The following is a 13,897-nucleotide window of genomic DNA, read 5'->3' on the forward strand; positions in this document are numbered from 1 at the left end:
CCCCGCCACCGCCTCCCTTCAAATGAATACCCTGATTGTCAGTGGTGCAAATGTCTGAGATTAGTTTTCTTCCTCTACGTTGGGTCCAAATATGCCGACCAGTGTGGCTGGTTAAGCTTTCAGATGTCTAGTTATCCTATCCATTCAAAGTCAAACCTGCATGATATAATGGGAATTGCCTTGAACAGGTTTATTTACCTTTCTCTCCTTTTCCCTGTATCTTCTGTTTTCTCTCTCCTCCTACTCTCTCAGCTTTTCTCCTTCTTCCCTTCCCCCTACCTAACCCTTGCACCCAGGTGAAGGCTATATTGGAAAATACCCATATTTAGTAATATTTGCCCCAGAAGTGGAAAGAGGGTAAGATCTGGACTTAAACCAATGCTGAGAGAAGCAGTGTGGGAGCCTGCAGTGATCCTGAGCTTCCTTGCTGGGGTGAGGGGCCAGGGCTTTCCAGCCTCTTGTCCTGCATATGCTGAGCTATTCTGGTTAGGCTATAAAAAACAGCATGTATCTCAAGACCAGGAGAGCTGCACTCCATAAACACATGGCTATGGTTCTAACATGGAGCACATTGCCAGATGCAAATGTAAAGAGATGCTTTTAATTTTGATCGCAGTGTTATACATCATGTGGCAAATTGGCCTTCAGGAAGCCAATTTTTATTTTTTCTGTTAATAATAAAGACTTTTTAAACAAACTTAAACATTTATGATTGATAAGTAAAAGGGTGTACATCACTACTACCGGAATGTTTCTTATCTGATTTTAAAAAGAGGTGGGATCTCTTTCTTTTTCCCCCTTTCCTAAATAAGGAAGATTTGTAAGTGGAAGATCTTGGTTAACATTCAAATCATTCAAATTGTTCAATTGTTTTGCTACTCATGACTTTAAGAAAATAAAAAAAATTTTTAATTATTGTGTTTTTTATCCTTTTACATCTTTATGCACCATAAATTTAAAAGTAAATTAGGAAATTAGTTGCACACTTCTGTTATCTTCTTTAAAGAAACTACCTCTGAAACATCTACTTTCCCTAATATAGCCAATATTTCTTATTATCTTATACATTTCAGTCTGTGTTTGTAATTTAAGATTACCATTAAACAGGACAAAAACAACTTATTTTGTAGAATGTAAGTCGGAAAGAAATATAACTTATTTTGTAGACTTAAAGAGGTTACAAGTATTTCTAAAATTTTGTCCTTTCTGTGAGTCTCTAACTGGTTTATCTGAAAAGGATCTGATCCTACCACACATGAAGGCACTACACATGAAGGCACTACTATAATATTCTGACACAACAGAAGGATTTCTAGATGAATTGGAAGCATCCTGATTGTGAATATCCTATCTTTTCCTGTTTTGAACCACTATTTTAGTGTATACTCCAAGATTGATTTTAACTGTGATCTCCTTCAAGAAAAAAAAAAAAAAAAGTGCAAAAAAATAATATTAAGAAAAAGAGAAGGCCAGGCATGGTGGCTCATGCCTGTAATCCCAGCACTTTGGGAGGCTGAGGAGGCAGGCAGATCACTTGAGGTCAGGGGTTTGAGACCAGCGTGGCCAACGTGTTGAAACTCCATCTCTATTAAAAATACAAAAATTAGCCGGGCATGGTGGTGGGTGCCTGTAATCCCAGCTCCTCGGGAGGCCGAGGCAGGAGAAACGTTTGAACCTGCCTCGGGAGGCAGGCGGAGGTTGCAGTGAGCAGAGATCATGCCACTGCACTCCAGTCTGGGCGACAGAGACTCTGTCTCAAAAAAAAAAAAAGAAGGGAAGCAGGAAGTCTTTTATGAATTCTGTTAGAACCATTGATCCCAGTTACCTGCTATAATGTGAATGGAATCATTATGGCTGTTCCATTGACATGGTTTCTTCATTCAGGATCCTGGCCAAAGGAATAGCATGTCAACGTGTAAAATTCTAGCCAAAGATAAGCCATTACAATGGAAATCGTGATGTGCAAAGTCTCATTGAAGCCAATGAAACTGAGTGTAATATCCATATAGCATTCTCATCTGCTTGCTCCAGGATTTAGTATGCGGCTCTGCATCGAAATGAGATTATGCATATAAAATGCCAATATAGAATACACTGCCCAATAAAACATTAGAAAAGCAACTTACAGCCCATATACATGGGCTTTACTTAAATTTGAACTTCACGTGCAAAATAAACCACATTGCCATCAGAACACTAAATCTACAAAATGTCCTCACTCTGGGTTTTCATGCTTCTTTCTGCATGATTCCCTCAGCCCCCCTCCTATTCAAACACAGTTCTTTTAAGGGCACTCTTCAAATCATCTAACAATTCCCAAAGGGTATTCCAGGAGTCTCTTAAAGTGTCTTTCTAAATTAAAAGGCTCCAAACAATTTAAGTGCATTTTTGAACCCAAAATATCAGAAAATATTTGGGCTTGCAAACCTATGGGTGTGTAACCAGAAGAAAGGGACAAAAGAGAAAACACCCCCACAGTGGATTACAAGGTTATGGGACAGGTCACTAGGAAAGGGAAATAAAACTGAATGTTAGGTTGGGCTTGTAAATTATGCACCTTTCAAGGAAAGAGGTTTAAGGTCTCTTCACTGAAGGGTTTTTTCCCATCCATTTTGCTATTAATTCTTAACTCTTGGTAGGCAGTTCTTTAATGAGGTTGTTTGTAGCAGGTTAATTTTATCCAAACTACTAAGCTCCTCATTTTCCCTTTTAAGTGCACTGCTGCCTACAGCTTTCAGCATTTTCCATACCAGAAGAAAACAGAATAAACGTGAAGTTGCCTGGCTGGGCTGAGAATTAAAGGCGTTATGTGGACAGATAAACAGAGGACCTGGACAGATGGGAGTGGGAGGGTAGAAACTGGGCTGAGTTGAGGGCATGAGGGAGAGAATTCGGTCTTAGGAGAGCAATGATCCTAGGAGTGTAATATTTTAAAAAATATTGCAGCAATCGATTTCAATACCCCAAGTGGACATGGGAATAAAAATTCACCAACAAGCTGAAGTGATTAGGAATGCTTTGTTGTGAGGGGAAAAATGTGATTTTCTCCAGATCCTTTTTGTTCAGGTTAGAAGAGGCCTAGACAATCCAAGTGTAGGCCCTGGACTTCCCATTTGGGATATAGCCCTAAAGGTTAGTCATATCTCAATGGTGCTTCTGCTTAGTGAAACGATGAGCCTTTGTACCAAGGGGGATTAAATATCAACCACAATTATGGGCTGGTCACTCTAGGAGCTTTCCTCCCAAGTCAGAGAAGAGTACATTTTGGAGAGGCTGCCTCTTTCCTCTGTGTTAGTCTTTGTTTCAACATCGGGACAAAGCAGTTGCTTTGTACAATTCTTCTTTCACTAAAATCCAGGGAAAAATGCACAATATGGTTTACAGAAGGTTGATTCACAATAGCAGGCCATAAAAACAGCCTTTGGTACTACTTAGGGAAGAATATTTTTGAAATGTCATTCTGGGGACAAAAGTATGAAACTGTGATCCATGCAGGGACAAATACCCACTACCACACATGATTTCATTAGTGATTTCATAATTGGGTGGGATTTTCTGTTATTTATTTTTTTTAACTGAATCCAGCTCTTAGACATTCATGCTATGAACTGTGTTCTCTCAGTCCAGGAATCTGTTTAGGGATTTGGGGTAGTCACTGTGGAGGCTGCTTGGAGCGGGGGGATTGTTTTCAGTCACAGCCTGATGGGCAAAGCCTGGGCTCTTCACACTGGGGACACCAAGTCGGCTGCTAGGGACACACTGCTGGATGCCTGCATGCAGCAGCGGCAGCTCCTGCAGCTGCCTCCTCCTTCCGTGTGGCTGCCACAAATCTGAGAAAGACATGCAGCATCATACAAAGGATTTCTTTAATGAGGATGACTTCCTCAGAGCGACTGTAGACTGTGGTTCTGCTCTGGCCTCTCTTTCCCTCTACTCCATCTTTTCCTACCTGTGATATCCTTCCTCATACACAAGCCTGGGGTTGGAGAAAGCAACAACCCCCATCCCCCAACACATACACACACAACCACTACTCTCTCTCTGATAACCCAGAGGCTGATTTCTATTTTACCCTGGTAGTTGAGTGAGGATGGACTGAGTCAGGCTAGAATTGCAGAGTTGGGCAAAAGCAAACATGTCTCTCTCTCTCTCTTTATACATATCTACACCTTCTCCCTTCTCTACCATGGTCTTCTACTGTCATCACAAATGATGACTTGCTCTCACTTGGAGTTTGGTTGTAAGTACTAGATGTATTTGTATTTGTCTGTGAGGATCTCCTTACCTGGGAATGGTCCAGGCAGGAGGAGGAACCCTAAGCCCATTTCTTGGGAATCTAATGTGGGCTGACCTTGGCTGGATTAAGGCTGAGATTGGTTATGCAACAAAGCACCTAGGTTTTCGCAGCTTGAATCTCCCTGGCTTTCTGTGGAGTGATGACTGGCTACAAGGAGGCTATTATGCCTTATAAAGCTATTTATCTCCCCAAAGCTACATGGCCCATTCCTCTCTTCAGGTTGGGGAGAGGGGTAGGTTGGGTCCAGTCAGATGCAAGAGTAAAATTCACTCAGAAAAGTTACTTTGAGAAAGTATTAATAGTTATTGAAACCAGTTATCTCTCTTTTAGAGTGTGGGAAAGACTGAGTTATGGGGCAATTTGGGTAAGAAAGGAATCGTTCCATTTTGTGCTGATCCCCTTTGGTCATCTTTTATTCTGCATCTCCCCTGCTCCTCTTCCTCCCCGCCCCCCATCCTTCTCTTCCCTGCTTCTTCTTCTGCCTTTCCTCCTCCTCTTCTTTATTTTAAATCATGTCAGAAGAACAAGCACCAATGGGCTTACACTGTGAGGGCCTCTGCTGCAGCTGAAACAAGGCCTGGCTGTGTCTGGGCAGGTGGCACAGAGAGCAGAGATTCTTGTTCTTGTGTGACCCAGGGGTAATTTGGAGAGAAGGAATCACCTTGGGGGAAGACATGTGGGTGGGGTCTCTCTGTCCCAGGTCACTGAGGGAGTTTCTGGGCCCAGGGCCTAAGCTGAAGAACCCTGAAGGCCTGCTCTGGTGTAGGGTACCTGTTGCTGGGAGCTGTGTGGGGAGCCTCTGGCCCCCGGGCCTACAGTAAGTCCTGGGGTTAGGTCGGGCTCCCCCTGGGGCTGCTGGATTCACCTGTCATTACGCTCACTGCCCAGGGCCCCTGACAAACCTCCACAATGTGGGGCTGAACAAGGGCGCTTAAGGTTCACTGATCTGTGTGTAGAACTTTGCAAAACTGCAAATAAGCGAGAAAATTTGGCTATTCTTGTGACGGGAGATACAAGTTTGCACTTAACATGGAAGCATGAGAAAAAGAAGGAGAAAAAAACCCTTTTGGCCCAAAGCCCCACTGTAATCTCCAGAACAATTTCGTTTCCTCTGCAGCACCCTGGCTACCCTCGCCCAGGCCTCAGAAAGGTCAGGGGGAGAAGGAGCTTAAGAGCAGAGTGGGGACGCAGAGGGGTGGCTAGGCCCTTGGCCAGGTTGCAGGTGAGGGCCGACTGGGTGATGCTAGCGCACAGGATGGAAGGCCGCAGGACGAGGGAGGGGCAGAGCCACGGCTTTTGGAAGGGTTTGGTGTTTTCTAGAGGGCTTTTTCTCAGGAATTTGCACGGTCCACCTCTGGGACGGCTTATTGGGGCTCTCCCCAGCCCCTGCTAGCAGAACAGGTCGCAGGGAGCTCAGGTTTCCGCCGAAGCCTCGCGCCGCCTGGCCTCCAGCACTCCGCCGGCCTCTGCCAACAGGCCTTTCCCGCTTGCTGAGAAAGGGAAAAGCGCGCGCCCCGGGCCCGGCGGGCTGAGATCACGTTTGTGCCGAGTAACTCCGGTACTCCCGGGGAAGCCAAACTGCTCCCTAGCAGCTGCGTCAACGTCGCACGGCTGCGCGAGCCGGAGAGCGTGTTCCCCGGAAGGGGCTCCCGCAAGCGGCAGCCGAGATCCCCAGTGGTTGCGCGGCTGCCGGGAACCTGCGGGTCGCAGAGAGAAGCAGGCCGCGAGAAGCATTACCTCTCCCCTCCAAAGGGGAACTTGGAACTTTTGAACCCTTTACTTTAAAGTGATCGATCGTGCTCCACCAGAGAACGGCTCCACCCCCTGTTCCCATCTCCGCCGCCTTCCCTTGTCACCTCGGCTCTAAGTGTTCGTGGAGGTCGCGCGGGGCGCGCGGGGTCGTGCATTTGGCGCTCTGTGCTGCCAATGCGAGCACCCAACACCTAAGCGGCTGTCGCGATTTTGGAGGAATCCCGATCTGAGAACCCAGAACTGGGACATTGGTGCGTTCCTCCTTGCCCACAGCCCTCTAGGTGCAACTCGTCAGCGACAGCTTTTCCCAGGAAATCCGTCCCTGCCCCCCTCCAAAGAAGTCCTCGCAGGAGCCGGGCTCCGCACTGGGAGGCTTCAGGGAACCGAGCACTGGGGCTCAAAGCCTCCACGAGTTAAGCTGATTATTAATTTGTGCTGGTGGGAGCCAGTAGCACGCTCGACGCCTTTGGCTTTGGGAATTGTCCGGGAGCTGGGACGGAGGCAGGAATGACCCAGGGTTGCGACTGGGAAATGCGAGTTGCGGAGGCTCCCGGACGTATCTGAGTGGGCTGGGTAGAACTCCGGGGGCAAAGGTTGGCTCTTCCTCGCCCCCAAATAAATTCCTAGTTAACTAGTGTAGACTAAACACGTTAATAGTATTAAGTGGTGAAAATAGACAGGGTTGAAAGTGGGGGCATGTCAACTGGACCCAGACCGGGTCATACTTCTCTGGTGACAAATCAGGGTGCTTCCAATACGAAAACAGAAAATAGAAATGTAACATTCAACTGGACAAATTAATTTTTGACGGATTTACGGTATGATTTTCTTTCAAGCAGTATTCATTGGTTCTTTCCATCCATAGTGCGGTCCAAAGACAGAAATATAAACAAGCACTTTTTGCTTTGCGGAAACCCCTTAACAGTATCTCCCAAAGAAAGATCAAGACACTTTGTGAATTTTCCCCAGATAATGCCTCATATTCCGAATGACTGATCAGAGAACTCCGGTATTGTTAAATAAAATGAGAGGAAGGCGAGTGACGTGGGAGTCGAACAATGGCATTTCTGAATCAGTTTGCTTGATTGACATTTGGGAGCTTCATGACCCCAGGGAATAGGACTCATTACGGTGAATACACCAAAACATCAACCAAGATTAGAACTCTAGATCCTGTTTTAATCCCATTTCAGTCCAAATTATAGTGGGAAAATATAAAATCCAAGTGGAGAGAATCACTCCATTATATATTGACCTAAAGTTTTAATTATACTAAGGGGGAAATAAAAGTGGAAACCCTATATACTTTCCAACACTTTAGATAGAGCACTGACAAGGAAAACGCATGGATTTGGTAGTGGAGGTACTAAGAATATTTGTGTGGTATAAAACATGTCATACTTGGGAGATACTTTATTGGAAAAATAAGTAGAGAGTTTTTTGTATATATGAGAAAAATATCATAACCTTTTCCACTTAAAAAGTGAAGATCATTCTGATGCCCCAAAATAACTGAGGCTAAGAAATAATTAGATACCTTAAAGCTACAGTCTAAATTTCCATAATGGGAAGACTTCTCTCCAACATGGGAGGGGAATTTGTTTTTTAATGTCAAAGGTAGTGTTAGCATGTACATTTAACCCAGGAAATTGTAAGAACTATCTTCAACTCAAGTTGGAAAAAGGGAATGTGTTTGAGCAAAGTCTATTTTTAACAACAGAAAAGTGTGAGTTAAAGTGGACTGTGTGTTAGGTTCGGAATATAATCATGGCAAATTCACTATACAAGTATTTTTGATTCTTCAGTGGAACTCATCCTCAAATTTTAGAAACTTGAAAAATTGAAGTCTTAACTATTGTGTATTAAACTGAACCAAGAGATCACAGAAAGACAAAGCTGTGGTAAAAGATGTTATAGTTATATTATCATATATTTAGTAGGAAAATCACAGCAAAGGAAATGTACCAGGAAGATATGAAATAGAACAAATATGTTACAAATAATGGAGTAGAAGGAGTTGCTGCACAATATAGCTTCACAATCTTATATTTTGAGGGCTAGGTTTTAATGAGAAGCCTCTACATTGCATGGGACTGGGAGTCAGAAGAATTATTTATGCAGTAAGAAGGAACAAAAATTAATTATTAGGAGCTCAGTAATCACCAAATAAACTCTAAGCTTGGAGGTTAAAAATAGACGGCTATCTTCATGTTCAATTATACAGTATCAATTACTAATACAACTGATGTTTCAGTGTCTCAGCGAGACCAGATACCATCTTCTATGGAGATATCTTGGTATTAATTAATGACTGCTTTATTCTCATTATTCACAAGGAAAAATAGGGGTCGTGTCACATTAAAATTAAGATTATCTTAGTTTATCTGGGTTCTTAAACAAAGATCATTCAAAGTAATTATATTTTGAATTAACCGAGGTAGGCAATTTATCTCTTTTTTGTTTGTTTGTTCAAAGACAGGAAAATAAAGATCAGAAATAAGCAAAGTTTCATTTTGAAGATAGAAAGAACCAAACAAACATGTCTTGACTTTTGCAATATTTCCCTTGCTAAAGGGGGAATGAGGGAACTGTAAAAGACGTGACTTTGCAAAGTCAAGTCCTTTTTAAAAGACTCGGATCGAAATTCTTGCTATGCAACAAGGATTCAAGTTTGATTAATTTTCTGCAAGCGACGTGACAGCGGTGTTTTAAAAGATTAATTAAAATTGAAGTGATACGGAGCAGGAATTCAACCTGCAGAGGCGTCCCTGGCGCCTTAGGGGGCTTTGCAAGCGAGTCCCAAGCCCGAACTGCGGGCTTTCCCGAGCCTGGGACGCAACTCCCCGTCTCCTGGAGAGGAACGCGGAATTTGGCAGGGCGCCCGCCTGGCCGCCTGGCATCCTGAGCTGGCCGCCAGCTCTCGGGGGGTGGGGCCGGGGTGTGTCCTGGGGAACCCGCTGCTGAAAGAACAGCTAGCGCAGCTCGCGACGAGCCCAGTGAGGACCAGGGTCACGCCGAGAGGCCGGAGGGGGCTCCAGGCAGCCTGGAGCTGACGGCGCCGGGCTGTGTCCTCTTCACCTGGGGGTGGGGGGTGGGGGCACGTACTTTGTGACCCGGCTGGTGCCGAGCCCCCTCTACCGTGGGAGCTTGCAGGGGTGCGGGGGTGTGAGTGCCGCTCCGCGGACTCGCGTCTACAGTACAGAGGACATGCAGGGTTCGGCCGGGGGGCGGCTGCACCGGGGCCTGCCTCGTGGACCTGGACTCGGGACTCCGGGCGGCCCTGCCCGGTGCCATTGCCTCAGCCACGTCTCCCACCTCTCTGCTCGGTTTCCCGCCCCACCTTTCCCTTACTCCCGCATCCCTGTCCCCTCGCTTCCCTCCGCGACGCCTCCATCCGAGTATGAAACGAAGCTGAACGCATTGGTAACTGTGCTCAAGAAGATACAATCGCGGGAGCCCTCAGGGTGGCGCATGGCGGAGAGGCGACGCGGGTGGCGCTGCAGAGGGTACGGTGGGGGGCGGGGAAGAGGGGGGCGTTCGCGTGCAATTAGCTTCCCCAGGGCGCGGACCACGGTGTCCCCTTCTCTCCAGCTGGGGGTCTTGGGTCCTGGCGCTGAGAGGGCGCGCCTTGCCTCGCTGCCCGGGTCGTGCACCCGTGGGCCCCACGGCGACGCGGCGGGGGCGGCCCTTGCGACCCGCGGCGGCGCCAGGAAAGCCCTGCCTCTGCAGCGGGTCCCAGGGGTTAGGGCCTGGAAGGGTCCCTGGAAATGCTCCGCGCCGAGAAGGCTCTGTGGTTTCTCCTCCCCCACACGTCTCCCTGTCCTCCCCTCTTCCCGGGGACCTCGGAAGTGGCGGGGAGGTGGGAAGGCAGGAGGGCTTGCAGACCGTGCAGGCTGGGGAGCCGGAGCTCGGGAGCTGGGGGAGTCCGAGTGAGAACGGAAGCACGCGATGGAAGGGGCCGGGGGAGAGGGGGACGGCACCGGGGAGGGCTGGGGTGTGGGGCAGCCGACAGTCCCTTCCCCTCCGAGTGGCGCGGGGTACCTCTTCCCCGAGGAACCCCCACCCAGCCGTTCCCAACCTCGAGAACAAAGGGTCTGGGAAGCACGGTCGGGGTCGGGGAGCGGAGGTGGAGGGAGGCAGGAAGGCAGGCGGTGGGGGTAGGGGAAGGCGCCTCCCCACGTTTCCTCTCGCGGCCGATTGATGGAAAGCTCCCTCCTGCAAACGCCTCACTGAGGCCGCTTCTAAATCCGGGAGGGCTCGGGTTCCTTACCTAACGGCTGCACTTCGATCCCTTCCTCCCCCAGCGTCCCCACCCCCTCCGGGGACCGGGGCCCCGGAGCTGCCAGGCCCGCTGCACGCGGCGGCGCGGGAGAAACCACGGGACAGCAGCGCCCCCTGCAGGTACCGGGCGCCTCCACAGCCGCTGCGCCAACCCTACTCTTAAGGTGGCACCACCGGGTTCCCAGCCCGCGTGCGCGGCTCTCGTGGTCCGCAGCCCACAGCCCTGGCTCCATCGCTGCATGTCTCCCTCGAGCAGCGGGCCTGACCGTCTGGAACGGCCGGAGTGTGCTAATCCCTGCTGCTATCTGCTTGATCCCTTGACCCTACCACCTGCAGGACTTCGTCCGCGGATGCCCAGCTAGCGATTTCGACAGGCGAGATTGAAAATTCCCTGCGAGTGTATGAGGATGCGTAAGTCTCGCTTCAGGGAGGAACGACCAGAATGGCATTTCTTTAAGCCTAAATCAAATTTTTATTTTCGTTTATAAAAAGCAGAAGGCCAGCAGGAAAGGGTCGCGGAGGGGCACGACCACAACCGTAGGACTCTTGGATACAAGTTTTTAGGGTGAGACTGGGCGGTCCGGGGTTCTCCTTCGGCGCTCCCATCTCGCAAACTCGTGGGCAGGTGCAGTGCTAGAGGCCGGGGGCAACGGCGGACCCGCAGGGTAACCTCGTCTCGCGCACCTCTCGAGCCCCCAGCAGCAGCCCACTCTGTCCGCATGCTTTGTTTATTTGGTGACACCAGGGAAAGTGGAGAAGATCGAAGTGCAGTTTTTCTTTTTTCTTTATTTTTAACTGAATGGTATTAAGTTAATGGTATGTGTATGTGAACTTATGGTATGTGTATGTAAATGGTATGTGTATGTGAACCCACAATCTCTTGGAAATAAGTGTCCTCAGCGAACTCCAGATTTCTAGGGGAAACCTACGTGCCCAGAGCAGGAAACGCACAAGCCAATCCAGGTTCCGGTGCCATCCGCAGTAAATTCCTTTCCTTTTGCTCCAAATTCCTCCGCTGCTTCCAGGAGAGCGACCCCCGGGACTCCCGCACACCCAGGGCCGGGAGCGGCGGAGCAGAGGGCGGGTGCTAGGGCGCGGGGGAAGGGAGGCTGCCTGCGGACCTGGGGCCCGCAGTTTCCCAGCACCGTGGGAACCCCCAACCCCCGGGCTCTCGGCCTAGGCTCCGCCCTGCCAGGCCTGGGGCCTAGCGGCCCCCCTAGTGGGTCCTACCCTGGGGAAACCGAGTCCGCGAGCGGGTCTGGCCGCCGCGAGGGAAGCTCGCCTGGGCAAGTGCCCCGCGGGGTCAGACCCTCCCCAGGGGTTGCAAACCGCAAGCGAAAGTCGAGAGGGGCTGGAGCTTTTCCTCTAATCCGTTTTACACTGTGAAAACCGCAAGCCTGTCGCCCAGGCGGCCACTTTTAAATTGGGAAGCAAATAGACGAAAAACCAAAACAAACGTAGGAGCAGACTTTTCCCAGCTAAGTTTCCCCTCAATAAAAAGCTCGCTTTCTGGGAAAGAGAGAAACTGATCCGCGCTCACATTTGCTGTCTTGGAGATTCTAGGGGCACTGGGTCGCGCAGGACGCGCGGCGACAACCCCAGCGCGCATGGAGCAGCCTGGACTGTGACCCTCTCACCACCTCCTTCCCAGGCTTCTCCGTGCTTCGCTCTCCACTGGGGTCCCGCCTCTCCACGGGTCACGCCGAGGTCATATGCTCCTTGCAAGGGGTCCGTGCTTTCTCGTTTGGCCTGAAAGGCACATGTTGGCGCTCGATGTTGAGGCGCAGTGTGTGGTGCACGTTGATTTGTCTGCTGATCTGGGTTTCTTCCAAGCACCGGGCAGGAAGTGTAGGGGTTTGGGTCGCCAGTCCAGGGGCTCGGGAAACCTCCAGGCCAACCAGAAGAAACACTTGCAGACACCTTTCTAACGTCACAGTTTCCCCCAGGGGAAAAAGCAAAAGTTGCCGGGCACATCACTCAGCACCCGCGCAAACTCTCCACTTACCTCGCGTCCTGCTAGGGGTGCTGGGGGCCTTCCAGGAACCCCTAGATGAGCAAGCAAAGCCACAAGAAGTGGGGTGGGGAACGCTCACCAGATAAACCATGCGCCGGACTTAATCAGCCTGTAATGCATACTTTAAATCTAGGCCAGGTGGGCTGAGTCTTGGGATAGTGAGTGTCTCCTTCCTATGTTGATGTATTAAGGATTCCATGTGGACAATTATTTTTAGTCACATTTGTGGTCCTGGAGATAGAAAGAGGAAAAGAAGAGAGAAGAAAGACAGAAGAGCTTTATTGTTTTTATATTAAAGAAAAGAACCTAGAAAAAAATGCTTGGTTAAATTGTGGAGAGGAAGGGAAGGAAGGAAAAATGAAGGCTTTTCTTCTTTGTTCTTTAAAAACCCAAGCACTTTCTTTCAGAATCAAAATGTAGAGAGGCAGTCAGTCTTGGAGCATGTTGCATTTGAGGATACTATTCATTAATTCACTTTTAAAGCATTCACTGAGTTGAGCACAGTTTTAAAAAGGTTCTGTCTCACCCAGATCCTGTTTGAAGCTCAACTCATTTTGATTGAAAGAGATTTGAGATAAAAATTTCAGAAGAGGCCGGGCGCGGTGGCTCAAGCCTGTAATCCCAGCACTTTGGGAGGCCGAGACAGGCGGATCACGAGGTCAGGAGATCGAGACCATCCTGGCTAACACGGTGAAACCCCGTCTCTACTAAAAATACAAAAAACTAGCCGGGCGAGGTGGCGGGCGCCTGTAGTCCCAGCTACTCCGGAGGCTGAGGCAGGAGAATGGCGTGAACCCGGGAGGCGGAGCTTGCAGTGAGCTGAGATCGCGCCACTGCACTCCAGCCCGGGTGACAGAGCAAGACTCCATCTCAAAAAAAAAAAAAAAAAAAAAAAATTTCAGAAAAGACAAATGTATGTGTACACATGGACATATATACACATGTAACAGGGATTATATTCCTTCTAGTCTGAGACGAGATTCTATGGTAAATTATAAAAAAATTAGTTTTTTTTTCTAGCGTTGTATTGCAACCAGAAAGAAGAGTGCTGAATTACCTGTTTCTCCATTTCCCAATAATAAATCTCCTAGGAGAGAGAACTTTTTGCAATTGTGCCCCCACCCACTTTCTCTCTGGCTTGCTTTATTTCCCACATACGAGTACACACACAGCAGATACATCATGCACAGACTTTTTCTTAATGTATAATCTGTAAATCTAGGCCCATTTAGGTTTTCACTGAAGTTGGGAAACTGTTGAGGACTTACTTTCGTTCTTCACGGTGCTTGCACTTTGCCAAGGATCTTTGGTAACCAATAACGTGATCATGTTCACTCTGAATATATTTCTTTGTCATTAAATGGAAAAGAGTATTCATGAACTGCTTAAACAGTATTTTTATACCAGAACAACACATAATGAAAAATGAGCTATAGTTGTTCCAAATGTTCAGAATAGCAGCTTCACATTTGCAGTCATATTTTGGCAAAACTGTTTCACATTAATTGAAAATCACACAACAGTGCATGCATTCTGTGGAGGGATGCTTATTC

At 48.4% G+C, this 13,897-nt stretch overlaps 1 protein-coding gene and 1 long non-coding RNA gene across 2 annotated transcripts; both read left to right on the plus strand.

Moving 5' to 3' along the window:
• The first annotated feature begins 9,019 nt into the window (after positions 1-9,019).
• On the plus strand, positions 9,020-11,859 carry CASC10 (cancer susceptibility candidate 10). The gene is given in 5 exon segments (XM_011963858.1): positions 9,020-9,555; positions 10,354-10,565; positions 10,568-10,658; positions 10,660-11,139; positions 11,178-11,859. Coding segments are annotated over 4 exon segments (657 nt in total). The 5' UTR covers positions 9,020-9,256; the 3' UTR covers positions 10,715-11,139; positions 11,178-11,859.
• An 839-nt stretch (positions 11,860-12,698) lies between these two features.
• LOC105527525 lies at positions 12,699-13,685 on the plus strand. Its single transcript, XR_001004239.1, has 2 exons — positions 12,699-12,936; positions 13,252-13,685. It is a non-coding gene; the product is annotated as an uncharacterized LOC105527525 (long non-coding RNA).
• Positions 13,686-13,897: the final 212 nt, after the last annotated feature.

The sequence above is a fragment of the Colobus angolensis genome, unplaced genomic scaffold (genome assembly GCF_000951035.1).
Source record: "Colobus angolensis palliatus isolate OR3802 unplaced genomic scaffold, Cang.pa_1.0 Scaffold63, whole genome shotgun sequence".
In the NCBI taxonomy this organism is placed as follows: Eukaryota; Metazoa; Chordata; class Mammalia; order Primates; family Cercopithecidae; genus Colobus; species Colobus angolensis.